At 41.2% G+C, this 27,219-nt stretch overlaps 1 protein-coding gene across 5 annotated transcripts in view; it reads right to left on the bottom strand.

Moving 5' to 3' along the window:
* arhgef10la (Rho guanine nucleotide exchange factor (GEF) 10-like a) overlaps window positions 1-27,219 on the bottom strand; it is a 108,109-nt gene that overhangs the window by 5,586 nt on the left and 75,304 nt on the right. For all 5 annotated transcript variants that reach the window (XM_036950490.1, XM_036950492.1, XM_021569476.2 and 2 more), the window contains 4 exons: window positions 12,206-12,420; window positions 11,164-11,321; window positions 8,777-8,919; window positions 5,494-5,665 (listed from right to left, as the gene is read on the bottom strand). In XM_036950490.1, coding sequence (XP_036806385.1) covers window positions 5,494-5,665; window positions 8,777-8,919; window positions 11,164-11,321; window positions 12,206-12,420 — 688 coding nt within the window. The remainder of the gene's footprint in view (window positions 1-5,493; window positions 5,666-8,776; window positions 8,920-11,163; window positions 11,322-12,205; window positions 12,421-27,219) is intronic.

Raw genomic sequence — 27,219 nt, 5'->3', positions numbered from 1 at the left:
CCCTGACCTCAATACTATAGAAAATGTGAGGGCAGAACTGAAAAAGCATGTGCGGGCAAGGAGGCCTACAAACCTGACTCAGATACATCAGCTCTGGCAGGAGGAATGTGACAAAATTCACCCAACTTATTGTGGGTAAGCTTGTGGAAGGCTACCCGAAACGTTTGACCCAGGTTAAACAATTTAAAGGCAATGCTACCAAATAGTAACTGAGCGTATGTAAACTTCTGACACTGGGAATGTGATGAAAGAAATAAAAGCTGAAATATATCATTCTCTCTACTATTATTCTGACATTTCACATTCTTAAAATAAAGTGGTGATCCTAACTGACCTAAGACAGGGCATTTTTACTAGGATTAAATTGCAGGAATTGTGAAAAACTGAGTTTAAATGTATTTGGCTAAGGTGTATGTAAGCGTCCGACTTCAACTGTACATGCAAACGGTATAATTGTGAAATTACACACAAAATAAGAGCCTGATGTTTATGGTTTTCTGGTCTCTGTCATTGGCTCTTGTGGTCCTGATATGTAGAGTTTCACTTAATATCCACGGCAACCACCTAATTGAATTACACATCAGTCATGTGATCGCTACTGAGAGAATGCTAATTTACATATAGAGCTGCATTTACATGGTTGTTCTGTGTCACGCTCAGATTATGACGTGTGATTCGCATGAGTGCTTAGAGAGCGCCTTAATTGATTCATTTCATCACGTATGAACACAGACCATGTTTGGAAGCAGCAGCAGCGCTGTGCAAGGAGGGAGTTGAGGCAGCATCGCTGAGGTGCATGTTAAGCTTCTGCAGAGAGTGAGGTATTTAGGAAAAAGATCTCAGAGGATCAGGACAAAGTTAAAGGCACAGTGAAGAATACAATTTTGTACAAAAATTGACTACCTTTAAGAAAAAAATATTTAATCAATCTACACACAATACGCCATAATGACAAAGTGAAAACAGGTTTTTAGAAATATTTGCACATTTATTACAAATAAAAAAACAGAAATGCCTTATTTACATAACTATTCAAACAATTTGCTATGAGACTCAATTGAGCTCAGGTGCATCCTGTTTCCATTGATCATCCTTGAGATGTTTCTACAACTTGATTGGAGTCCACCTGTGGTAAATTCACTTGACTGAACATGATTTGAAAAGGCACACAACGGTCTATTTAAAGTCCCAAAGTTGACAGTGCATGTCAGAGCAAAAACCAAGCCAAGAGGCCGAAGGAATTGGGTACCAAAATATTTCTGCAGCAAAGAACACAGTGGCCGCCATCATTCTTAAATGGAAGAAGTTTGGAACCAACAAGACCCCTCCTAGAGCTGGCCGCCCGGCCAAACAGAGCAATTGGTGGTCACTCTGACAGAGCTCCAAAGTTCATCTGTGGAGATGGGAGAACCTTCCAAAAGGACAACCATCTCGGCAGCACTCCACCAATCAGGCCTTTATGGTAGAGTGGTCAGATGTAAGCAACTCCTCAGTAAAAGGCACATGACAGCCCGCTTGGAGTTTGCTAAAAGTAACCTAAAGGACTTTCAAACCATGAGAAACAAGATTCTCTGTTCTGGTGAAATCAAGATTGTTCTCTTTGGCCTGAATGCCAAGCGTCACGTCTATAGGAAACCTGCACCATCCCTACGGTGAAGCCTGGTGGTGGCAGGATCATGCTCTGAGGATGTTTTTCAGCAGCAGGCACTATGAGAATAGTCAGAATTGAGGGAAAGATGAATGGAGAAAAGTACAGAGAGATCCTTGATGAAAACCTGCTCCAGAGCGCTCAAGACCTCAGATGGGGGCCAAGGTTCATCTTCCAACAGGACAATGACATTAAGAAAACAGCCAAGACAACACAGGAGTGGCTTTGGGACAAGTCTCTGAATGTTCTTGAGTGGCCCAGCCAGACCCCGGACTTGAACCTGATCTAACATCTCTGGAGAGACCTGAAAATAGCTGTGTAGCGATGCTCCCCACTCAACCTGACAGAGCTTGAGAGGCTCTGTAGAGAGGAATTGGAGAAACTCCCTAAATACAGGTATGCCAAGCTTGTAACATCATACCCAAGAAGACTCTAGGCTGTAATCGCTGCCAAAGGTACTTCAACAAAGTACTGAGTAAAGGGTCTGAGTAGTTATGTAATTGTGATATTTCCGTTTTAATTTTTTTATAAATTAGCCAACATTTCTATAAACCTATTTTTGTTTTGTCATTATGGAGTATTGTGTGTAGATTGATGAGGGGGGGAAACATTTGAATCCATTTTATGATAAGGCTGTAACGTAACAATGTGGAAAAAGTCAAAGGGTTTGAATACTTTCCGAATGCACTGTAAATGTCAGTTGACTGCTTAGATAGAGATTGTGTCTATTTCTAGTCTATGTCACAAAGAGCTACATCAGAGGGGCAGCGACCACCCACTCCAGAGTTAAAGGAAAACTCCACCCAAAAACGATATTTTGGTATTTGTTTTATTAATCCATTGTTGATATAGTCCCAAAATATTTTGCATGTCAGCAATCAAGTCTTCAAAATACAGAAATACAGCCGGTATGATACATTTTGTATCACATGATGCTGCATTTTGCATCATATGCAAAAAATATTGTTTTTGAAATGTTTCTTTAACATGAACTGTCAAGTTTAGAGCATGTAGGTGCCAGCCAGGCATAATCTAGGAACAGCAATTAAAGAGGATAATGACAAAGACAGGAGATTAGGGAGGTATTTAAGCAATCCTCCACCTCCAATTTTTACAGTAATGCAGAGGTCTTCAGTGGGCTGATCTAAGGATCTACGTCTCTAAAGATAACTATGTCGCTGTGATATTTCAATGAGGACCTTTTGAATTACATGTATAGAAAATGACTATTAAATCCATTAGCAAAAGACACAGGTTTTTCTTCTCGGCTTTAGAAAATTCCCAGCTGTTTACTACATCAGACAGAAACCCCCCCTCGATGAGGAGCAGCACATTAAAGGGCGAGGATTTGGGCAGTAGATCATTAATTCTTGTCCTATCAAAATTAAGGGAGAGACAGATGGGAATGGAAGTGCATTGATCTGTAATAACTGTATCAGTATTCCATGTTTCATGTGTATCCAGAGGAACCGGGTGCTCCTTTACCCATGAGCACAGCAGAAGAGAAAGTAAGCAGGAGCCCTCTAACCACCCCTCATCCTAGCCCCCCTAACCCCCTTCGTGCCCTGTCTCCTAACTTCCCCTGAGGCCAACCTGCCTCCCTCTCTCATTCTCAAACATCCTGCATATTTCATCAGGAAGTGCTGGAGTAGGGAGGAAATGACCTAAGGTTCACCGAACTATATAAAGTCTAGACATCTTGACCGATAGGCACTTGACGAAGAAGACATTTCTAACAAAAATAAACTTTGACCGGAGAAAGACAAGTTTGGGCTTTCTGAACCATGTCTCTTTTTGTTCTTTCCTTCTCCATGCAACTTCTGAAAGAGGGCAACAAAAATGGACCTGTTGACAGTAACTCTGGCCGCCTCTCCTTCCAGTTCTCTGCTGCCAATGACTGGAACGAACGACAAAAATCTCTGAAACTGGAAACACTTATCTCCCTCACTAGCTTTAAGCAGCAGCTGTCAGAGCAGCTCATAGATTACTGCACCTGTACAAAGCCCATCTATAATTTAGCCCAAACAATTACCTCTCCCCCTACTGTATTTATTTATTTATTTATTTAGCTCCTTTGCACCCCATTATTTCTATCTCTACCTTGCACATTCTTCCACTGCAAATCTACCACTCCAGTGTTTTACTTGCTATTGTCACGTTCTGACCTTTATTTATATTGTTTTGTCATTATTTAGTATGGTCAGGGTGTGAGTTGGGGTGGGCAGTCTATGTTTGTTTTTCTATGATTTTGGGATTTCTATGTTTCGGCCTAGTATGGTTCTCAATCAGAGGCAGGTGTCATTAGTTGTCTCTGATTGAGAATCATACTTAGGTAGCCTGGGTTTCACTGTTGGTTTGTGGGTGTTTGTTTCCGTGTCTGTGTTTTTTCACCACACGGTACTGTTTTGGTTTTGGTTTTCGTTCAGTTCATGTTTATTGTTTTTGTATCAGTTGTGTTCAGGTTGAGTATTTCTTATTAAAAGAACCATGGACACTTACCACGCCGCATATTGGTCCTCCGATCCTTCTCGCCTCTCCTCTTCAGATGAAGAGGAGGAAAACCGTTACAGCTATATTGTATTTACTTCACCACCATGGCCTTTTTTTTGCCTTTACCTCCCTTATCTCACCTAATTTCCTCACATTGTATATAGACTTATTTTTCTACTGTATTATTGACTGTATGTTTGTTTTACTCCATGTGTTGTTGTATGTGTCGAACTGCTTTGCTTTATCTTGGCCAGGTCGCAATTGTAAATGAGAACTTGTTCTCAACTTGCCTACCTGGTTAAATAAAAACTCCCTGTGTCCGGCTGCTGAAGCTTGATTTGGTGCACTGCCTTTCTCTCCTTTGAGTTCTGTCTGACTCTGATCCTCAGTCCTTTTTACGTGCAGAATATCAAACTGAATGAATCCAGACAGCATTAGGAGAAAGGGAGCACAGGCTTGACTGAGTTGAGGCCCCAGGATTTTAGGCTGTAATGGCTCCCTGGGCCATGGGTCCCTGGGCTGATATTGAATCAAATTGATAAAATGTGTGGAAGGACCACCCTGAAACAGGCTCATTTCTGTTTCAGCCAGTCCGCCGTGTTTACCCTGACTCCCCCATACTAACACTGGAAATACCTGGATTGGTTGATAAATATTTAATTCATCATGGAGGAAGATGGAGAGTGAGGAGAATGTATACAGCATCTTAAAGGGGTTGCAGTGAGAGATAAAATAAAAGAGAGACAGATAAGATGAGAAGAGAGAAAGCGTGAGAGAGAGAGAAGAAAAGAAAATAGAGACGCAGGTAAAAAGAAAACAAAACTGGCACAATACAAGTGTTGCCAGGATATTGAAGGAAAGACGAGTGCTTCCATGGCAACTCGTGCAATGAAAACCTTTGTCTGGCAGCATTGTAACAGCTCGTCAATGATTGTACTTTTGTGAATTCCTGCCTCTCACCCTATGGCTCCATCGGGGCTTCTCAGGGTCTTTAGATGGCTACTTATTCAGGTCAGTCCCGGAGTGCAGGGCCAAAGGAGCAGCTCCAGCAAGACAAGACCAGAATATCATTCCAGCGAGAAGTGCAGTATCGACGTGGCTTAATTGGTGCCATCTCATTGCCCTTGTACAATGAGGGCCCCCAAAAACGAACTAATGTATGCTATATGTTTTCCTCCTAACCCCACAAATACAGCAGGTCAGGCTCATGACAAAATAGATTTTGTGACAGAACGCTAGCAAAGACTTGTGGAGTTGACTCTACTGTATAAACAGAAAGAAAACATTGACCCCCGGAATGAGGAGGTCATGACGAATCCCTATAGCAACCTGAGTGTAGGCGTTTTGAACTGTACCTGGGTTGTGCAAAGATACTCGTGTGGAGATATTGATTTCCTGCAGATGCTCCAGTGTCTCAGTGTGGAACAGGCGAATAGAAGAGCCCTCACTAAAGGCCATCCAGACTCCTCCTCCAGCCCGCACCATATGGGCCACGCTCACCATGGGTTCTGGGTGCACCTCAAACCTCTGGAAGAGAGAAGGAGAGAAGCAGTGAATAACTATATTGGAAACTATAGTAGAGATGGGACTTAGGCATAGAGAATAGGCATAGAGCTGCAAAGCAAATGCTTACACAGAACATGTAGTTAAAATAAACAGTATAGCCCCATTTAGACCCAGTTTACATTGGTATTTTAAATGAAATATACTGTAGATCTGAGTTTTTTATGAATCCGATCAATGTTACATGCAGACATCTTGGTCTAAATACAACAAAACAGATGTGATATGCCTTGTCAGGAATTTGATATGAAAAGATTTGAGACAGGATTTTGTCTGGGTTGGCTTTCTCTGCTGTCAGATTGATGATAATGGGAAAAACTACTGAGGTACTTGGGTCCAGTCCGGGGTGGGGGGGGGGGTTCTTACAGAAATCTGGAAATCTATAATATGTTTCTATGGATAACTGATTACCATTTAAAGTGTGATGTTACTGTCTGTAATTGCTTCTTTACCATTGCTTTGCACATTGTTAAACGTATGTCTCTGTACATAGACATCCAATCCATAATGAAGTTATAATATCCTAGATCTACAGTATGACTTCATTAAACAAATGCATAAAGTATTGTGCATCCATGTCATAAGAACCCCTCTCCAGGAGTTCTAGTTCACTGTATCCATGGACAACACTGCTAATGTGCTCAGACATAATCATACAAAGTGAATTACACATGAACACCATTAACAAATTACATTCGGATATTACTTGTTAACAAAAGACTAATAGAATGCCTGAGCGTAGGTTTGAGTACCCCTCTTTAGAGCTCTTTCACAAAACCCAAGTCGGCCAGATGACTGGAGATTAACAACCCTGCACCAACCCAGAAAAGGCTATAGCGTGTCTCTCTTGAGATTGTAATGAACTGCACCAATGTTTCACAGACAGGGGCATCTTTTCTACTGTGTCAGTATACATCTTCCTCCCACCCTCCAATTTCTCAAGACCACAGCAAAAGAGGAGGCGTTTCAGGCACACATTCTTAATGAGTAGCTGAGGAAGAGCAGCGCGCCTTATCATAGTTAGGCATGCTACCCCCCGAGGTCTGCACCATAACAGGGGCTGGCTCTGGCATCGTCTCCCCGCTCCTATCACTCTCGGTTCATGAGTCCGGGGATGAGAGATTAGTCAGGGAGACGGCTGAGGAGGGGTGCTCCCCCCTGTGCACCGGAGGACGGGGATTACCACCTGTTTGTGTGCCCTTGCCAGAGGGACCTCCTTTGTTTGAGAGTGGGGAGAGTAGAGAACCCTTTGATGTGTTTTCTCTTTTAATTGACTCCGCGGCAGAAGGTGCCTGCTCTGCTCCACCTAGGAAGAGAGGAAATCGCATCCCTTCCATTTTCAAGTGCAACCATTAAATTCTATAAAATATTTAAGTCCAAAGAGCCCTATTTCAAAGAATTGACTAACTAAATACAAATAAAGTAAAAAAAAAAAAAAAAAAATTAAAAGAGCATTGAAAATGTCAGTGAACCATTAGAAAATCATGGGGCGGGTTTAAATCAGTGATTTTGGCATGAACAGACAAATTGTTAATTAACAGGCTAATTATTGGTTGACACCCTGTCATCATGACACCTTGTCTAGCATATGTTTCAGTGGATATGTCATTATCAGACTGCTTTCAATTTGATCTGTCCCCTGTATCCCAGTGAGGCCAAATGTAAAACAATGCCATAGCTACAGTAAAAATAATGAATTAACTGGTAGAGTAATTGAATAGAAGAGGTTAGTGGAAGTGAGATCTGTTTACAGGGCTGCATGACTGCCAGCCTTGGATACTGCCTGGAGAGCCTATCAGAGCAGATATTTGGTACTAAGGTCTCTTCTAAAAATGGATGGTGTCAAATAACTGATGGCAACAACTGTTCACCCAATTGACACACTGGTATTAGCGAGATGAGTTCTGCATTGCTTACAGCCATGAGAGTGGTAGCAGTGTGACAGAGGTAAAATGCCCCTTCCACCCAGCACTTCTGTCACACAAACAGCAGCACCAAGTCCTTCATCAGCAGAGGGGAGAATCACTGCAGGCTAAAGACCCAGCGCTAAAGCCCCAACGCCTGAACAGCTCATTAGCCCTGCATTACACTGGGTGACAAGGTGTCTGTTCTCAGGAGGAGCAAATCCACAGCCACGGAGGTGAAGGAAGGAGGGGAGTGGGCATGGGTAGGACAGGGAGGAGAGGGAGGGTGATAAGCATCATCCTCTCTTCTAGAGAGAAGTAGAGGGAGGGAGGGAGGGAGGGAGGGAGGGAGGGAGGGAGGGAGGGAGGGAGGGAGGGAGGGAGGGAGGGAGGGAGGGAGGGAGGGAGGGAGGGAGGGAGGGAGACATGTCATGCCATGCCCTGCATCCTCACAGTCCTGCCTGGTTAGGCTCTGATGACAGGCCTCTTTTTTTTTAGGGCACATGGGTCATTCTCTGAGCTCTGTCATAATGCAGAGCACACACAAGGGTCCCTTCAAGCACACACACAGGAGGAGTGGGGGGAGGAGGACAATAAGGCTGATCTGACTTAGGCAAGCGGGCTAGACCCCTAAAGTAGAAGAGGGGTAAGTCTGAGCGATCACGATCCTGACACACACACCCCCCCACCCCCACTAAGAGAGGTGCAACCAGCACCGACGCAAGCACACATGCCTGTTCACCATGCAGAGGGGATACGCTGGGACGAGCCAGACATAACCTTGTCTCCTTTGCGTGGTCACTCAGCTGGCTAAGCTCTGATCTCCAGAGAATTGAACAGGGAGGAAAGTGTACAAGCATAAAGAGCCACTGCTGCCTGAAAACACATCCTGATGCCAACATCCCCACAAATACTTTAGGTCAAAGTATCAATGTAGAACTCAAGGAGTTTTGAGTTCCAATATAGTTTATAGTTCCAACATAAAGTGTGTTTAGGTGAAGGAAAGGACAGTGTATTGTTGAGACAATTCTGTGCATGAGCCTCTGCTCTTAAGCAGTTGTGAAAAGGATGCAAGATGGAGGTGAAGATGCTTTCCTGGAGCATTTCGAGAGGCTTGTATTTGTGTGCTGTTGTTCAAACTATAACGTACTTAGTGCATCTCCTATTGTACCTGAGTGGAAAGGCTGGAGCCCTTGATGACCGTCACAGAGTTGGCACAGCTGGCCCACACAGAGTCCTCCAGTACCAGAAGAGTTCGCACAGGCTCCGGGCCCACACTCACAGTCCTGCAGGTGTCTGGCTCCCACAGCTCACCTGAGAAGACAACACAACAAATGCTCAGAATCAGAACCCTTTAAACTCTTACTATACTAAGAACAAAACAAAGTTTTGCTCAAACAGCTAACAAAATCATGACTTGTTATCGCCAGTTTATGATTATGTTTTAAATACATGCAAAACTTTCCGTTTGACTGCGCAGTGTGGTGATTCAGCAGCTGTTGCCTTGAGCAAGGCAATTAAACTACATTGCTTCTACTTACACTCAAGCAACTTGCCCTGGTGTTCTCTAGACAAATATTCCAAAGTGAAAACACAAGAAAATACTTACACTTACTGTTTCACACAACTAAGCATGCACATGTGCAGTGCGCACACATGCACTCACACACACACAGACATACACACAAAAACCAGCGTGAATCACAATTTGATGAAAACAAAGTGCCTATGGACTGTACTTTGAGACTAAACAATAAGGCATTCCTAACATCCAAATGCTAACAAATGCCATACAATTTAATCAGCTTCCTAACCTCCTTATCGCCACTTCATTTTTCCGCCCGTTGGTGTGAAAATGAAGCAGACATTTTTCCTTTGAGTTGTAAACACAGGGCACCCATTGCAGCTACCCTGGCAGTGCATTATGAAGCACCTTACATAAGCTTTTCCTTTGCTGTGCTTTAATGAAGCAAAATTAGAGAAGGAAGTGCGCCCAGCCATTTAATTAACATTTTGAGTTGTTTATTTCTTGCCTTTCAAATTAGAATAGCTTCACAATGCCTTCTGACTTCCTCAGGTTAATTGCTTGGCGGGTTCTAAATGTCATTCTTCCACATGTTTTAATTCACTTTCTTTTAAGTCCCCCTAGCCCCATGCACAAGCCTTGGCCATGTCACAGCTCTACCACACGCACCACCGCAAAACACTGGAAAATGGTCAAAAACGGTTTCAGACCATCAAAAGATTTTCTAAATAAGTTTCTGAAGCCCAGACCTTCAACACTATGAACAGTATGAATTATATTTATATGAGAAAAGAAATTGGGATTATCCGCTAAGCAACAATGTGCTGGGCAGGCTATTCATATGCATTTTGATAGAAATCCCATGTGAAGACTTGATATTTTCCTACTCTTGCAGACATGGTTTCCAGGCAGCAGTGTGCCATCCAGGGGCATCAATCTTTAACAGCTGTGCAGAATGCACAAACATTGCCTGGCACCATCCACGCTCCACTCCAGAGCTTTTTCCCTGTCTTCTACCTCTTTATTATTTATTTATTTTACATAACATGAATAGTAATATTTAATCGGCACGCAGCACACTGGCGTAATTAATCATCCTTTCTGCTTGGCTGGAGGTGAGAGGACAGCAGAGTGCTGGGTGGATGCAGGCAGCCACACTGACACAGCCAGGTAAGACGCACCACACCGCAACCGGGCAGCCATTGTGCTACCGCAGGCTGTGATGACCTACTGGGAGATTGAGTGTTGAGATGGTGCTCCTAGTCCTATGATATGCCTGTCTGACCACAACATGAGCACACCAACCACTGTATGGTGACTTCAGGAGTCATTTCCTTACACTAAGTGGTAGCGAAGATCACCAAGATTGGGCATGAAAAGAGGTATTTTAAGTATTTCAAATATTCTCCAAGGTTGCTTGTCTGAAATGAATTGGCCTTTTGCAAACGCATCCACTTGATGGATTCCCTGAAAATCCTATCACTCATAGCACGTCTCCTCATGCAGAATCATATTTCACACACACTCACGGAGGCATTCACTGCAAAAGAAAGAGACATACATGGGAATTTGAAAGATGTACAAATTGAAACAAGGAAACAATAAGATTAACATTTGCACTACTAATATGATTGATTACTTAATTAAAAGCCATTTTAATAATGTTAATAATGTCTAATATCAAAATAACTATTCCATTTTAATGTCACATTTCATACAATACAATGCTTAAACATTGTTGCTACAGTAGGCTAATGAGTGAATGAAATGATTACCTGAATTAATACAAATTACTAGCTAAGAGCATTAGTGGCGTAACGTAATTATAAAATTATTCCATTCTCCTGCTTTAATTGTGCAGTGATTGCTTTCCTTGCTATAATGGTGATGGCTTGAAACATATACTTCTATGTAGCTAACATTAAATAAATTGCTATGTTAGTAATGTGATGATTCAACAATTCTGTCATTTTGGATTGAAATCTGATGACTATCTTCCTGACATACAGGGGGAGACCTTGGAAAGACCTTACCACCATTACTTCGTCCATACACCATCATGGTTCCATCTCTGAGCCCAGCGAACAGGAAGTTGATGGAGTGTTTGAGGCACAGGACAGGACAGCGCTGAGGGTTACACAGGGTCAACAGGCACTGGGCTGCAGTGTCCACACTGCCATACACCAGGATGCTGGTGGCAAAAGGAGCAGGAACAATGTACACTGTACATGATAAATGAACATCATTTATGAAGACTGGGTACCTTGATGTAACTGGGCACTTTGGACCTTATAATGTGTGTAGGCAGCCCCTTGCTCTTTCTTGTGTTTAAGATTCCATCTGAACTTCACTGACTGTTCTGCACATTTTTCCTAAATTTACAATGAACAAATGCACACCTTTGGAAAAATATGTTTATTTCTCGAAAGAGAACGTTAACTAGTTGACAGTCAATTGTGTTCCACAAAAATAAATGCTGAAATTGTGCTTCTATTACACTTTGTATTTTCCCTCCTCTCAGGACACATATAGTGAATGAGTCAACATAAACAAATAAACTGCACACTTTTCACTTTATTCTGGTGCCCAAATGATTAACAAACAAATTGCAGAGGAAAATAACTACAGTCAACTGGCAATATGAGATGCAGGAGGACTGTTTTCTCTTAGAAAGTAATGTAATCACCAGGACTGTAACAGTCTGAGATTCAACTATTCCTCCATTACATGCAGTAAAATCTGAAAATATAAACAGTAGATGGGAAAATAAGATATGGTTGAGCACCAGGATTCCAGGTGTATGAAATCAACTCGGATTTCTTCGTCCCATCTACTATTGACAGATTTTGTTAGTCTTGAGATTAACCTAACATACTATACTGCATGGTGATACAGAATATGACTCTCTGTCAAAACAAATAGACTTTGTAAGTAGGATAATAGTGGTGACCAACAATAATAAATACAATAATATTTCTGTATCATCATCATCCATCCATGCATCCATCCACATTACTTAAATGTAACTTACACCATTGTATTTGACAATTTCTCTAAAAGCTGTGTTGACCTCACCTTCCATCATCCAGTCCCAGACAAATGGTGTTCCCCACCCCAGTAGGGCTCCTGAGGGCCACAGCCTCCATCTCCTCTGGGGTGCTGGGTTCAGGCACATACTCCAGACACCTCACTGGGGCCCCCACCTGGAGGCTCTTCACTGGGCGTGGTGTGGGCCTGTTCAGGGAGAAGATCTCCACCTGCCCCTGGGTAGCATCTCCTCCACTGGCCACCTGCAGAGAGAGAAGGTAGGTATCCAAGGTCAGTAAGATATTCTCCTCCTCTGGCCACTTCTAGAGAGAAAAGTGGGTATATAAGATTAGTAAAATACTCCTCCACTAGTCACCTGCAGAGAGAGACATTTAAATACTCCTCCATTGGCCACCTACAGAGAGGGAAGTTAGGTATATAAGGTCAGTAAGATACTCAATTACTAGCCACCTAGAGAGAGAGAGAGACACGTGGGCATCTATAGTCAATAAGATATATCTGGGTCAAGACATCTTCTCCACTAGCCACCTAGAGAGAAAGAGGTGTCCATTTAAAGGTCAGTAAAGACTGTAGATCACAGCAATTAACGGCTAACATAGCACAGGTGGAGAAGGTGGATGGTCGTTTAGAAAATGTACTGTAGCGTAGGAGAGTTACTTGCTCATGCTTAAGTCTTTGTAGAATTTCTGAATAATTTTAGAAGACACAGAACACTCTCCTGTAATACGTCTTAGCTCTGATATCCGCACCTGTTAGCAAATCCAGGCAGTTTCAGCAAAGTGTAAAGTTAAAATCAAATATCCTTTCAAATCCTGTCTATATTCCTCCCTCACTTTTAAATATCCCTCAGATTCAGAAACCACAAACCGCAATGGGTTCACAATGTCATCTCTAGAACATCAAACCATTTCTAAAACAGAGATATTTTCATCAGCAGAGAACAGACAGATGAAAAAAAGACTTTCAAAGACTGTGCATCGCTTGACAATTGAGGGTTTGTATAAGATGATGATTGATCTAATGCTTGAGTCGGGGACTTAGCAATGACACACTCAATCCCAATGAAGGGATGAAATACAGCAGTTGACTGTTGAATTAGGAGACAAGGTGACCCCATTAAAACTCATCTTCACTGAATGGACAGAATGGTACAAGGTTATTGGTCATTAGGAGGGGGCACATTGAGCAGTTGTTGTATGTTGGTGGTCTTCCTTTACTCACAGTCTATAGTGTCTGCTAGGGCTGAGTTCGACATAGAGTGTGTTGGTGAATAGGCTGAGTGAGTCATGAATAGCAGTCCAACTTCTAAAAAAGTCCAAAATCCAATAAGAATCCCTGACAAAACAAGAGAGCGGACCTCATATAATCAAAAAACCGCCAGGCAATCATCACCAACTCCCTCTTGGGGTTCCACACTCTCTGCTGTAGGCCTGAGTGGCTGCATGCATGAATAGAGGCTTGATTCTGCAAGTGTCACACTCATATTGGCCTTGTGTCAAGCCTGCCAATGTCAATACAGGGGAAGGGAAGAGAGGCAGGGGGTAAACCTGGATCTGTAGCAATTTCAATTAGGAGGCTCCAAATCACTCTCCAATCATAAGTGAAATCTTCATGGGTTTTCACAGGATTCTTTCACCAAAGTTGTTTTTCTCTAGATATGGGACTGGTGCAACGGTCCAACTGAAGTGTAATGTTCCTCACAAAAACTGACACTGAAGATGAAATAAGGATTTTCCCCGAGTCACATTATGGGAATAAGACATAGGATAAATATAGTCTTTAGCCCCTTTCACCCCCCCCCTGCCCGGCCTTTTTTGCATGCAATCATTTGTTAGATTTGTGTCAGCATGCTGGACAGGAGTAGTCCCATGGGCTCTGGAGAGCGAGCCAGAGAAAATAATGGACTGTTGCACAGAGACGAGCTCCCCAAAAACAAAGCTTAAAGGCAAATGGCTCTGTGCAACCACAGCCCTAAGCAACCCCAACTTCAACATTCTCCTACACTTAAGCACTCACTCATCCAATTCCTTCACAGATCCAGTGAAATGACTGTGCCCTGACAAACTCATCACTACTTGTTTGTGGGAATAGATATATGTTTTGTCAGAGTGCATAAGAAACTTCCTGAAAGTAACTAACTCTACCAGTGTTAATTAATTTAACCTTTATTTAATTAGGCAAGTCAGTTAAATTCTTATTTACAATGACAGCCTACCCAGGCCAATCCCTAACCCGGACGACGCTGGGCCAATTGTGCGCCGCCCTATGGGACTGACTCCCAATCATGGCCGGGTTGTGATACAGCCTGGAATCGAACCAGAGTCTGTAGTGATGCCTCTAACACTGAGATGCAGTGTGCTGGACCCCTGCGCCACTCGGGAGCCCCGGAAATGAGATCGGTCTGGACCGAGGGAGGCAGTGGGAGAGGATGATCATGGACATGCCATGGTGGGGACGCTGAATGAATGCTCAAGTCCATGTTATTAGTCACAATGTGTTAAAATTAACCTTTGTAAGGTTGACAATGACTCATTCTAAACTTTATCTCATGTTCTGTTTCAAACCTGCTGTTTTGAACACCTTTACACACCATGAGGATTCATCTGAAACTGTCTGAAGTATGGAGTGGGTGAGAGGAAAATTAATTTATGGTATACGTGGGAAAAACACCAGTCAGAAAGGTGGAGTGAACCGGTAATGTAGGCAAACAGGGAAATTCATGTGAATCAGGTTGATTAGAAACAATGTCATTACTCTGATCAAAGTCAGGAGAATCCCACCAGCCCATCTCACTTTAACATGATTAGTGTCATCCCTCATTTGACAAGCCTGCCAGGGAGGTAGATCTGAGACAAGTGGGGGAGTGAGCCGAGCAGAGCAGACCACTTGATCAGTTGTTTATTCATGGATCCACCGGCTCTTATAATGATATTGTGTATTTTATTAAACCCCTTTCTCCTAACTTTGGGGATGTTACGGAATAAAATACAGGCATGTGACATGTCTTGGAAATAACATTTACTTAGGTGCTTAAAACACTTGATCTTTCAAGTTAGTTATCGTGTCATGTGTTGCAACTTGTCACACATTAGGCCTACATAACTCCAGTACTTGATAATATCAAGCAAATCCTCTAAATGTAATGCTTTATTTATTAAGGTTTAAAGGATATTCTGTTTTGTGAGCTAACATAACATAACAAACACGGCATGGGCATGTAAAGCACTGTTTAAAAAGGATACTGAGAGATGTAGGTCATTTCTCTACTTACCCAGAGTCATCTGAATGAAGAAAAATTGTGTTTTTCATGGCCCTTTCCCCCATTTTGACTATCAAGAAGGTGAAATATTTGGTTTTGAGTAATATAATACAAAATCATATATGCCATTTAGCAGACACTTTTATACAAAGTGACTTACAGTCTCATATGTGCATACATTTTTAAGAATGGGTGGTCACGGAAGTCGAACCCACTATCCTGGTGCTGCAATGCTCTACCAAAAATGCCTGACAAGTTTTAAAAAATACTCTGTGAAGCCTCAATTTAATATGATTTATAAAGCCTTTATTAAGCTGCTTATGCCACCATTTATGAAGCACAGCTTTTTGTCATATTTGACATAGTGGGCTATGAACCCTTTATAGAGCATGACATACGGTTATAGATGATGTGTGACACATTTATGTAGTGTTTATGAAGCCTTTATAAGATGCATGGAATTTAAATATTGTTTGAATTATTTAATTTTTTGTCCAACATAAATAAACAATTCCAGGTGAAAGCCAAGGCCATTTCCTTCAGTAATCCGATTAGGAATAGGTAAAAAAATACATTTAAAAAAGTATATGTCCATATTCCCACCAACACGGCAGCTGAACCCGTGTGTCTTGTGCGCTTCTGTTTGTTTGCGTGTGGGTTTTTTAAATAATTCCAAATACTCCGGTAATATTTTGATATAGTCAAGAAATGACTTGCTATATACATTTTACACTAGAAGGTGCTGCCCTTGCCTGCTGCCCTTGCCTGTCTACCTAACCACATTGGGCCATGCACCTGCCTGGTTGAAAGCCTCCTCTTCTACCCAGCCTCCTGACACAAGCCTCTACCAAATTAGTGTGATACCTAGGCTACTCCCATGGTGTGCTGCACTGCTTGGCCACCACCTTTCGGTCTGCTCCTGATTACACAGGCCTGCTCCCCCGTCTGGTACAGGTACCCCTAAGCTTCGCTCACTGCTTCAGCACACACGTACACTTACAAACTTCAGTCTCTGATCTGAATTGTACCTGAAGCCTATGGACATCTGTGAGCTTTGACTCAGGAACTTGTATGCATTTAAGATTGTATTACTTGGCCTTTATTGTTATTTTATTATAGATTACTTATTGAAGTTTTCTATGGTTATGCCTCTAAGGCGCATGAACCGCTAGCGGGACACCTAAGCCTAAAACCCTTTCTAAAGACTGTTGACATCTAATGGGAGCCATAGAAACTGCAATCTGGGTCCCATCTATTTGTCTTTCCCATAGGCAAGCACTGAAATGGCCTGTGACCTAAAAAAAAAAGAAGAATCCGGGTTGGATTTTACTCGGGTTTTCGTCTGCCATATCAGCTCTGTTATACTCACAGACATTTTTTGACAGTTTTAGAAACTTCAGAGTGGTTTCTATCCAATGCTACCAAGTATATGCATATCCTAGCTTCTGGGGCTGAGTAACAGGCAGTTTTCTTTGGGCACGTCGAAATTTCGAACAAAAACCAGTCTCCAAAACAGGTTAAACGCTGAGAAATGTGGGTGTTTTTCCCATGTTGCATCTTGGGAGAAACCATACGCTTGCCAGGCTATTGTACTGGAGAACTTTGCCAGTTTTTCCCAATCGACATGGGAGAAACCGCATGCTTGCGTTTACATGTGTGGATTGTTCTTTCGGTATTTAACTATGTCTCTGGACTGTACGCACCTTTTGAAATACCTTGTATTAAAGACTTGTTCCTCTCAACTTTAGTCTCTGAATCCAAAAGTTGTAAAATTATATCTAGACTTGCCATTATTTTACTTATTTTACTGTCAGGAAATGTGGAATCCAACCTAACCATTTCTACCCCATCTGAATTAAAAAGTAAGAATGGTCTGAAGTTTCTGCATATAAATGTAAGAAGGCTTCTTTCGAAACTTGATTTTGTGAATATTTGGATTAAAACCGTAGAGAGCATAAATACATCTGGGTCTTTCTGAAACCTGGCAAAAAAAATCTATCATTGACAAAGACATTGGCATTGATGTTTAGAATGTTTTTTTGGTCAGATCGCAAATTTAAGGGTGGTAGTGTTGCTATATACATAAAATACACATTTTTGGCAACCATTCTGACCTTTGTTACCAAACCCAAGCAATTTGAATATTTGTCCTTGAATATAAATCTCTGTGCATCCTTGAATCTTGTTGTCTCCTGTTGTTATAGACCCCAGGCTGCGATTGCTGGCCCTCTGGATTGCATTTTTGAATTATTATCGCAGAATGTGAAATCTGAATTTGTGCTTATGGGCGACCTGACCTGAACCTAGACTGGTTGACATCCAACTCTGATCAACTCAATAATATTTGTAATACCTATAATTTTAATCAGATTGTTAAACATTGTTTGCAAGGTGTCCTATAAAATCATCTTTGTTTGTTCTTATTTTAACAAACACTCCACATCGTTTTAATGCTTCTGGTGTATTTGCAAATGATAAGTGATCACTGTGCTGTTGCTTGTGTAAGGGATGGTACAATTCCTAAACTACCTCCATGTACAGTATCATCATGAAAAGAAACTGGAAGCAGTTTGATACTCAGGGTTTTTTTTCATTATGTTTTTAACATTGCCAGGAATAGAGTTGAACATCTCTGATGTTAAATTAGCCTTTTCTTACCTCCATAAAGCATTCTAGGATGTATGCAACAAGCACGCCCCTTTCAAACAATACAAAATTAAGGGCAGAGACAACCCTTGGTTGTCAGATGAACTAGTCTGAATTCATAAGGCTATGAACCGAAAGCTGAAAGCAGACCACTATCTCAAAATGTGGGCAGGTAGAGAAAGATTTAAAGATGCACAGCTCCCTAAACAACTGCTGGTTGACTCACAGGTGGTAACTGTGATAACCTCTATTCTGAACTCTTTCAATCAACATTTTCTTGATGCAGGCAGATTATTTGATCAACCTGAGGTCAACATGAGCCCCATGTGAAATTACCTGACACTCCCAAGCACTCATTCTCCTGGTTTTCTTTCTTGCCTTTCTCTGTTTCAGAAGTGCCCTAAAACAATTGATGTAAAAAAAAAATACCCTGACCCTGATCATCTAGACCCCCGCTTACTACAATTAGCTGCAGACATCATTGCTCCCCATTTAACATGCATCTTTAACATCACCATAGAATGTAATGAAAACCCCAAGATGTAGAAATCAGCATTTGTCCTACCTCTTTTGAAAGTAGGTGATCCCACTCTACTGAATATCTATCGCCCCATATCTAAATTGTCTGTTCTGGTAAAGGTATTGGAGTTCCTAGTCAATAAGCAGTTTAAAGCCTTCCTCCAGGAAAACAATACCTTGAGTGGTATGCAATCAGGTTTCAGTTCTAGCCACAGCACTGTCACTGCAGCTTTGAAGATTTTGAATGATATGCATTGTGCCCTGGATAAGAAGCTACATTGTGTATCTGTATTCATAGACTTGTCAAAGGCATTTAACACTGTGGACCATACTGTCTTGGTGCAGAGATTGAAGTGTATTGGGATTACTTGTCATGCTCCGGAGTGGTTTGTGAACTACTTGTCAAATTGAACCAGCAGCATAACCAGCAGCATACAACCCTGTATCCCACTGCTAGCTTGCCTCCTAAGTTAAAGCAGGGTTGGTCCTGGTGGGAGACCATATGCTGCTGGAAGTGGTATTGGAGGGCCAGTAGGAGGCACTCTTTCCTCTGGTCTAAAACAAATATCCCAATGCCCCAGGGCAATGATTGGGGACATTTCCCTGTGTAGCGGTGGTGTCTTTTGGATGGGACATTAAACGGATGTCCTGACTCTCTGTGGTAACTAAGAGTAGGGGTGCTATTGTAAGAGTAGGGGTGCTAACCCCAGTGTCCAGGCTAAAATCCCAATCTGGCCCTCATACCATCATGGACAGATCACCTAATCATCCCCATCTTCCAATTGGCTCATTCATCAACCTTCCTCTCCCTTGTAACTATTTCCCAGATTGTTGCTGTAAATGAGAATGTATTCCCAGTTAACTTACCTGGTAAAATAAGGGTTAATTAAAATAAATAAAAAAGAACCCAGTGTGTTAAAGGAAAATTCCACCCAAAACCACTCATTCCTATAATTTACAGTGTTAGATAACATGAATACGTGAGAACAATATTTTTTTGTGAACAAATGTTTGATTTTGGCGTTATAATAATGTTGGTAGCAACATGTGAAAATCATTGTGGAAATCTTTTGCAGCTCAAGTTGACTACAAAATCCACAATGTAATGCTTTTTCTATCGGCTGGCACTATCAACAAACTGCACTATCAATTTAGGAGTCTACAATCTCACCATGTTCAACCTACAGATTGATGTGCCTCACAGAGTGGAGTCTGGAATTCGCAACAACAGAGAAACTTTTGAGGAGATGGGAAATTCCATAGGAATCGTTTTAATGCCCATTGTGCACATTGCCCATGCTACGTCAATGGGCCATGCAGTGCATTCTGGCAATTCTGGGACAAGGAGAGCTCTCCTTCAAGGAAATAATGGGAGTCAATTGGGCGCTAGTTCAAAAACCCAACATTAGCATGAATTTTGTAAACAGGAAGTACACAGTGGTGGAAAAAGTACCCAATTGTCTTACTTGAGTAAAATATACCTTAATAGAAAATGACACAAGTAAAAGTTAAAGCTACCCAATAAAATACTAATTGAGTAAAAGTCTAAAAGTACTTGGTTTTAAATATACTTAAGTATCAAATAAAATGTTATTGCTAAGATTAACTTTTTTGAACTTTCATGTGCTTAATAACAAACGTGTATGCCATCTGTAAATACGAATAAAATTGTTAAATTACAAGCCTTGTTGGTTAAGCCACAGAAAAAGTGAGCGAACCTTCCGACTGGCCATGATTGTCTGGGATAATGAGTGGCCTGGACATGCCAAGAGAAGAGTTCAGATTGGTCTGCCACATAGCAGGCTTCTGTCTATTTGAGCTGGTCAGTCTGTGTTGGTTATCCTGTCGAACGCTGCTTTAAAAAAAAATATTGTGTAGTGGAGCTGTATAAGTGTTGCTCTCCACTTTCTGGAGGATCGAGTTTTTCGAAATCAGTGGAATTAGAGTATGATGGCTAAAGAGATGGAGAAAACACCTGTCTCCGGATTACATCTTCAAACTAAGGGCAACTGTGGCATGCATCCGTGACAGGGAGATGCATCCTTCATGCGTTAGCTAGCTACATTTTCAAATATTACACGTTTCAAATTTTTACAGAAAGGGGTTTCATTTCAAGCTAAAGTGTACTGTTAGCTAGCTAGCTAACGGGTACGTGTATAACGTTGTTATTCGTATCCCAGAACCGTTTGCTTTTCTACAGTAGCTAGTTAACCAACCAGGTTCAATGTTATCTCCCAGCAGATTCATGCAGGGTAGTAACGACATGATTTGGGACTATGTTCATTGTTGTTTAACCAGTTAGAGCTCTAGGGGCGCTATTTCATTTTTGGATAAAAAACGTTCCCGTTTTAAGCGCGATATTTTGTCACGAAAAGATGCTCGACTATGCATATTCTTGACAGTTTTGGAAAGAAAACACTCTGAAGTTTCAGAATCTGCAAAGATTTTGTCTGTAAGTGCCCCAGAACTCATTCTACAGGCGAAACCAAGATGATGCATCACCCAGGAATTAGCAGAATTTCTGAAGCTCTGTTTTCCATTCTCTCCTTATATGGCTGTGATTGCGCAACGAATGAGCCTACACTTTCTGTCGTTCGCCCAAGGTCTTAGCAGCATTGTGACGTATTTGTAGGCATATCATTGGAAGATTGGCCATAAGAGACTACATTTTCCAGAGGTCCGCCCGGTGTCCTTTGTCTAAATTTGTGCGTAATCTTCAGGTGCAGGCATTTTCTCCTGGGATTCAGGAGAGAAAGCATGTTTCCAAGAACGATGTATCAATGAAGAGATATGTGAAAAACACCTTGAGGATTGATTCTAAACAACGTTTGCCATGTTTTCAGTCGATATTATGGAGTTAATTTGGAAAAAAGTTTGCGTTTTGAGGACTGAATTTATGGATTTTTTTTGGTAGCCAAATGTGATGTATAAAACGGAGCTATTTCTAATACACAAGGAATCTTTTTGGAAAAACTGAGCATCTGCTATCTAACTGAGAGTATCCTCATTGAAAACATCAGAAGTTCTTCAAAGGTAAATGATTTTATTTGAAGGCTTTTATGTTTTTGTTAATGTTGCGTGCTGGATGCTAACGCTAATGCTAACGCTAAATGCTAACGCGAAATGCTAACTCTAGCTAGCTACTTTTACACAAATGATTGTTTTCCTATGGTTGAGAAGCATATTTTGAAAATCTGAGATGACAGTGTTGTTTACAAAAGGCTAAGCTTGAGAGATGGCATATTTATTTCATTTCATTTGCGATTTTCATAAATAGTTAACGTTGTGTTATGCTAATGAGCTTGCTGATAGATTTACACAATCCTGGATACAGGGGTTTTTTCATAGCTAAACGTGACGCAGAAAACGGAGCGATTTGTCCTAAACAAATAATCTTTCAGGAAAAACTGAACATTTGCTATCTGAGAGTCTCCTCAATGAAAACATCTGAAGTTCTTCAAAGGTAAATGATTTTTTTGCATGCTTTTCTGTTTTTTTGTGTAAATGTTGCCAGCTGAATGCTAATGCTAAATGCTACGTTAGCCATCAATACTGTTACACAAATGATTGTTTTGCAATGGTTGAGAAGCATATTTTGAAAATCTGAGATGACAGTGTTGTTAACAAAAGGCTAAGCTTGAGAGCTAGCATATTTATTTCATTTCATTTGCGATTTTCATGAATAGTTAACGTTGCGTTATGGTAATGAGCTTGAGTCTGTATTCACGAACCCGGATCCGGGATGGGGAGATCAGAAAGGTTAACTAGCTAACGTTAGCTGGCTGGCTCGTTAGCTAACGTTATGTGGCATGTGTGATGTTACACGTTGTTTACCTAGCTAGGTTCATTGTTTACCTAGCTAGCTAGCTACATGTCTTAAACTAAAGTGTACTGTTTGCTAGCTAGCTAAAGTTAGCTGCTGGCTCACTAGCTGACATTATTATTCATATCCCAGAGCCGTGTGCTTTGCTAGTTTGAGCCTAATGTTAGCGAGCTAACATTGAATCTGGTTGGTTAGCTCCCAGCAGATTCATTGTTGTTTAACTAGCTAGCGCTAACTCGTTATCTAACATTGCGTGACATGTGTGATCTTACATGTTGTTTACCAAGATTCATTGTTTACCCATCTATAGTAAACTCACGTAAACTCGTACATCACTTTGGTCCGTACAATTGCCCTTATTTTAGCGCCCCAAAAATGTAATACTTCCAGATCAACTGTAATGTCATTACCATTGTAAAGCACAATTTATCCCCTTTCCAACAAAATAAATGACATGACCGAAACTCTGCCCGTTTCTGCATAATTCAAGCAGGCAATGAGCCCCGTCGGGTGTTTTTAAAAATGGCGGGTGGGGAAGCGAAACTAATGCGTGATAGTGAGAAGGAAAGATGTCGTGTGGGAAAACTGCTTTTTTTCACTCGATCTGTCCAACTAATCACCTTATCGCCTCTAAAATGTAAATAAAACACTATAATGAGTTTATATAATGTGTGATTACATACCTATTTGAAGGTTTGTGTCGAATTTGAATCGGGTTTTTAGGGCGGTGCTAAAGTGATCTTAGAAGTAAATAGCGGCTTTGAGAATGATGATTGCATAGGTCTAGGACTAGGTATCCCCCCCTTACCCACGTCACTGTCCATTTCTTGTTTTTAAACGATGAGAGAAGTGCTATACCTGGTGGAGAGAGATTGTAAGACAGAAATAGTTGCTTTATGCGTGCTGTACGTTACGACATGACACGTCTAGATGTAACAGAGGGTCTGTTTTTTCAACTTTTCTCCAATATTATAGAGCCATTACCATGTCTATCAATACTTGAATAGAAACCTAGTTCACACATCCGATTTTGACGTCAACACAGTCGCTACAGTCCCATTCGTTTTCTTTGTAGCCTTGTTTGAATGTTTGTACGGAATGGGGTGAGTTCACGTTAGCTAGCTACATGTCTTAAGATAAAGTGTACAACACCCGTTGAATATGGCCAGTGTCATTAAACGTCGGAAAAAATCTGAATTAATTTGTTGCCAGCAGAGCCGGTTAGGCTGTTTTCATGTTATCCAGAGGTAAACAAATCATTGGCCAAAGCATCAAATGTGCGCTCTGAATGCTCCGAGATCAAAACGAGGTGGGTGGGGCTAAAGCTTAAGAGGGTGTGAATGATGCTGAATGGGTGTAGACAAAGAAGAGCTCTTCACTAGATACCAAAACATTCAAAGTAGGCCTAAAAGTAATATCTCCATTTTTTTTTCAGAGGTTTGGACGATTCACAATATATATCTACATTTCTTGTTTTTCTCTAAACATATTAAAAAAGGCCAAGACATAATTCTTAACTGAATTTTCTTTATTAAAATAAATATATATATATAAGGCCTCAAGGCCTATTTGTGCAAAACAAATTAACAACACACACCCACACGTCTATTCTATTGTTTAGAATGTTAGACCACTAGCTGTTAGAATATGTCATTTATATAATCATTTTGATTGAAAATGTATTAATTTAGTTAATGTGTTGTTATAATTAAAACAGCCTGTGGTTATTTGCTATTGGATTGGCAGAATGATAACTACTAATACATTAGCCTACAGAACATAACTTTTTTGAATGCACTTTAATTATCCAATGTCACACTTACCGATGGCAAGGTGAAGCCTGTGCCCAAAGCACTGCAGGCGGGTCCAGTTGTTCAAGCGCAGTGCTTTTATCATGTTGCTCCTGCTGTCAGTTGTCATGCACACCTTTCAGTCTTCGCTCATATTCCACGATGCCAGAGAGTCTCTGAGACCCTGGGATATTACTTCACCCGTATGATCATCGGGGAAGTAAGACGTCTGGAGGCAGACGTTTTGCAATTTACAGTCTTCATTTATGTAGTGGACTGTCAAACTTAGGTATGGCTCTGTCGTTCTGCTCGACCATAGATCAGCTGTGGTGGAAAAATAAGAAACACTAGCCAGCTTCTCTGCGGTTCTTTCGCGGGTAGCAGTGTATAATCACGACAGGGCTTCTTCCGTGAAATACTTGCGGCTTGGCAGCTGATATTTCTGGTCAACTGTACCTATATCTTATATCATATCTTTCGCCATGGTCACTGCATTTCCACCTCAAACTTTTCTTGTCATAAGGGATTACGTTTGAAAAGGATGCGACTATGGTAGTTTGTCTTTTAGCAGACGTTTTGGGAATCGGGCGACTGGAATCGGCATTGCGTAGTCTCACGCATTCCTCCCATTCCGCCGCACGTTTCAGTTGCAGGTGATGGAAGAGGTTAGTTGTACTGCTGCTTTTCTTGGCAATTGTCTTTCGACACATTTTGCACAGGCCATTCGTTTCCTGAACATCAGATCTCTTCAACACAAACCACTTCCATATTACTGAAAAAATATTGCTGCCCTTTTTGGGGATGATTTCATCCTCACGAGAGGCTGAGCTGGCTTCTTCACTTTCCATTTTGGTGGAAGTTTTACCACCGCTACACTTCTCCAGCGTGGTTACAATTTGTGAAAGGCTGTCTAGGGTTGTAATTGGTGGATAACCTCTGTGCACGTGTTGCATACAATTGGGACATGATTCGGCATTGGGCTGGCAGAGAAGAGACAGTGAGATGCTGCATTTGTAAAACATTACAACGTTATAACAGAACCTCGATTCTTGCGATACAGAGCTAAAACATAAACTTGAATATGTCATAAAAACGACATTTCTCGCCCAGCCCTAATTCAAAGGCCGTTTTCTCAAAAATGAGTTTACAAGTTGATTAACTTTTAAAACAGAATTACTTTCCCATTTTGTAGCTCTCTACTTTTATCCAATGTAAAAAAAAATACACAATTTCAAATTTTGCTACACAAGACCGAATCCAGGTTGTGAGTCACAAATGACAAAAATGTAAATATAAATATTGGGTTTTATTACTGTCACAAAGCTTGTTTTTTCCTTTGCTGCCAGAAAATAGTTGTTTCGTTGTACTTTTCTGTCAGTGTTGGACTATGGTGTTACTATTTACTGTATGTGCAAGCTTCAAGCGCTACACTGAAGGCTCTTGACTATGTGTGTCATTCAGCCCTTGATTTTGTCACCAATCAGAGACGTCTAACTCACCATTGTGATTTTTACAGTGCTGTCGGGTGAACATCACTAGCAACACGCAGGCTCAAACACTGGTTCATTCTCATTTTAGGAAAACTGCCATTTTATCTATACCTCTCTTCTAGCTCGAAATTAAAACTAATTTAAGCTCTCAATCTTGTTTTATGCTAACAGTCCTAAAAATGAACTGAGCATGGAAAAAGGTCCTTTCAATAATCAGCCTTCTGGTCTTGGAATTCCCTCCAAGCCAACCTTAAATTCCAGGACCTGGTGTCCCTGGAGCAGTTCAAATGACAAATAGATGAACAGGTTCTTGAGACCCGGTGTCACTAGTTTGTGTTGCCTTATGTAAGGAAGCATGTTGTTTTACTTCAAACACACCACACACATGCCTGCTCGCACACACACACATCTACTGTTTGTTTTCTGTTGTATTTGTGCTGATGCCCGTGTCTTACATTGTTTTATTTTTAATCCCCCGTCCCCACAGGAGGCCTTTTGCCTCGTGCCAAGCCATCATTGTAAATAAGACTGTTCTTAATTGACTGGCCTGGTTAAATAAATAAAAAAGAATAATGAAGGTCTATTGTTTCAGAGGTACAAATTCAACATATTTTAAACAACCTTTGTCTATGTTGAAAATTGGTTAGATTATGATATGATCTTGTGGTTGAAATTGCACCCTCAAAACAACTGTTTATGTTGATGACTCTTTGTAAATCCAATGTATTTTACACATAGATTCCACGTCACAATACGTTGAAAAATGACTGTATGTTGAAACAACAACTAGTGGGAGGGAGCTGAGTCTGTCTAGATGGGGCCTAGAGGGCCTTATCCAGCTGGTTTATCCACGTGCTTTACGGGGATTACCCAACAAAATGCCCACTCTTCCCAGAAAGGAGGGGGCACCAAAACATTTTGCTTTAAGATTAACAGACAATTTATTTTCTGAGGCAAGGTTTTTCACAGAAAGTGTTCCTCTTAAAACCAGCAAAATTCCAACAAGTCCAGGGACTGTGGCACTTTTGTCTGCCAGTGCAATTTGCTCCACTCATAAAAAAACCCATCTGTAGTCTTTTATTTCTCCCACACTCTGGTATATACCTTTTTAATGGCTTTTGGAGCGGAAGTGAACTCTGGAACCTCAAAGAACTTTGGGTGCATTTGTAAACAACAATTGTTCCGTCGCAGCTGTAAACAGCTAGCTAGCTAACTTAGTATAGTTGTTTTCTTAAGTGTATTTTAAGGTGAGATGGTCCTTTACGTCTGGGGACGAATCTATTTTAGAATAGAAAAGTTCATCGATTTCCCAAAGAAGCTTCGCAGCGTGCCGTATTGCCTGCATGGACAGTAATGGGTAAGTTGTGGCAGGTCAGTTATACTGTCGGTGGCATAGGAGGTGAAATGGGTGTGACTGTAGCAGAGGTGAGCTGCAAGTGAGTTCTAGTAGCCACTGTGATGTCATCCCCCTGAGACTTCAAGTAGTGTCTCCTCCTGTCTATCATAAATGTATC

Source organism: Oncorhynchus mykiss, chromosome 17 (genome assembly GCF_013265735.2).
Source record: "Oncorhynchus mykiss isolate Arlee chromosome 17, USDA_OmykA_1.1, whole genome shotgun sequence".
Lineage (NCBI taxonomy): Eukaryota > Metazoa > Chordata > Actinopteri > Salmoniformes > Salmonidae > Oncorhynchus > Oncorhynchus mykiss.
The sequence above is the reverse complement of the archived record's forward strand: the minus strand, read 5'-3'. Positions and strand labels throughout refer to the sequence as shown.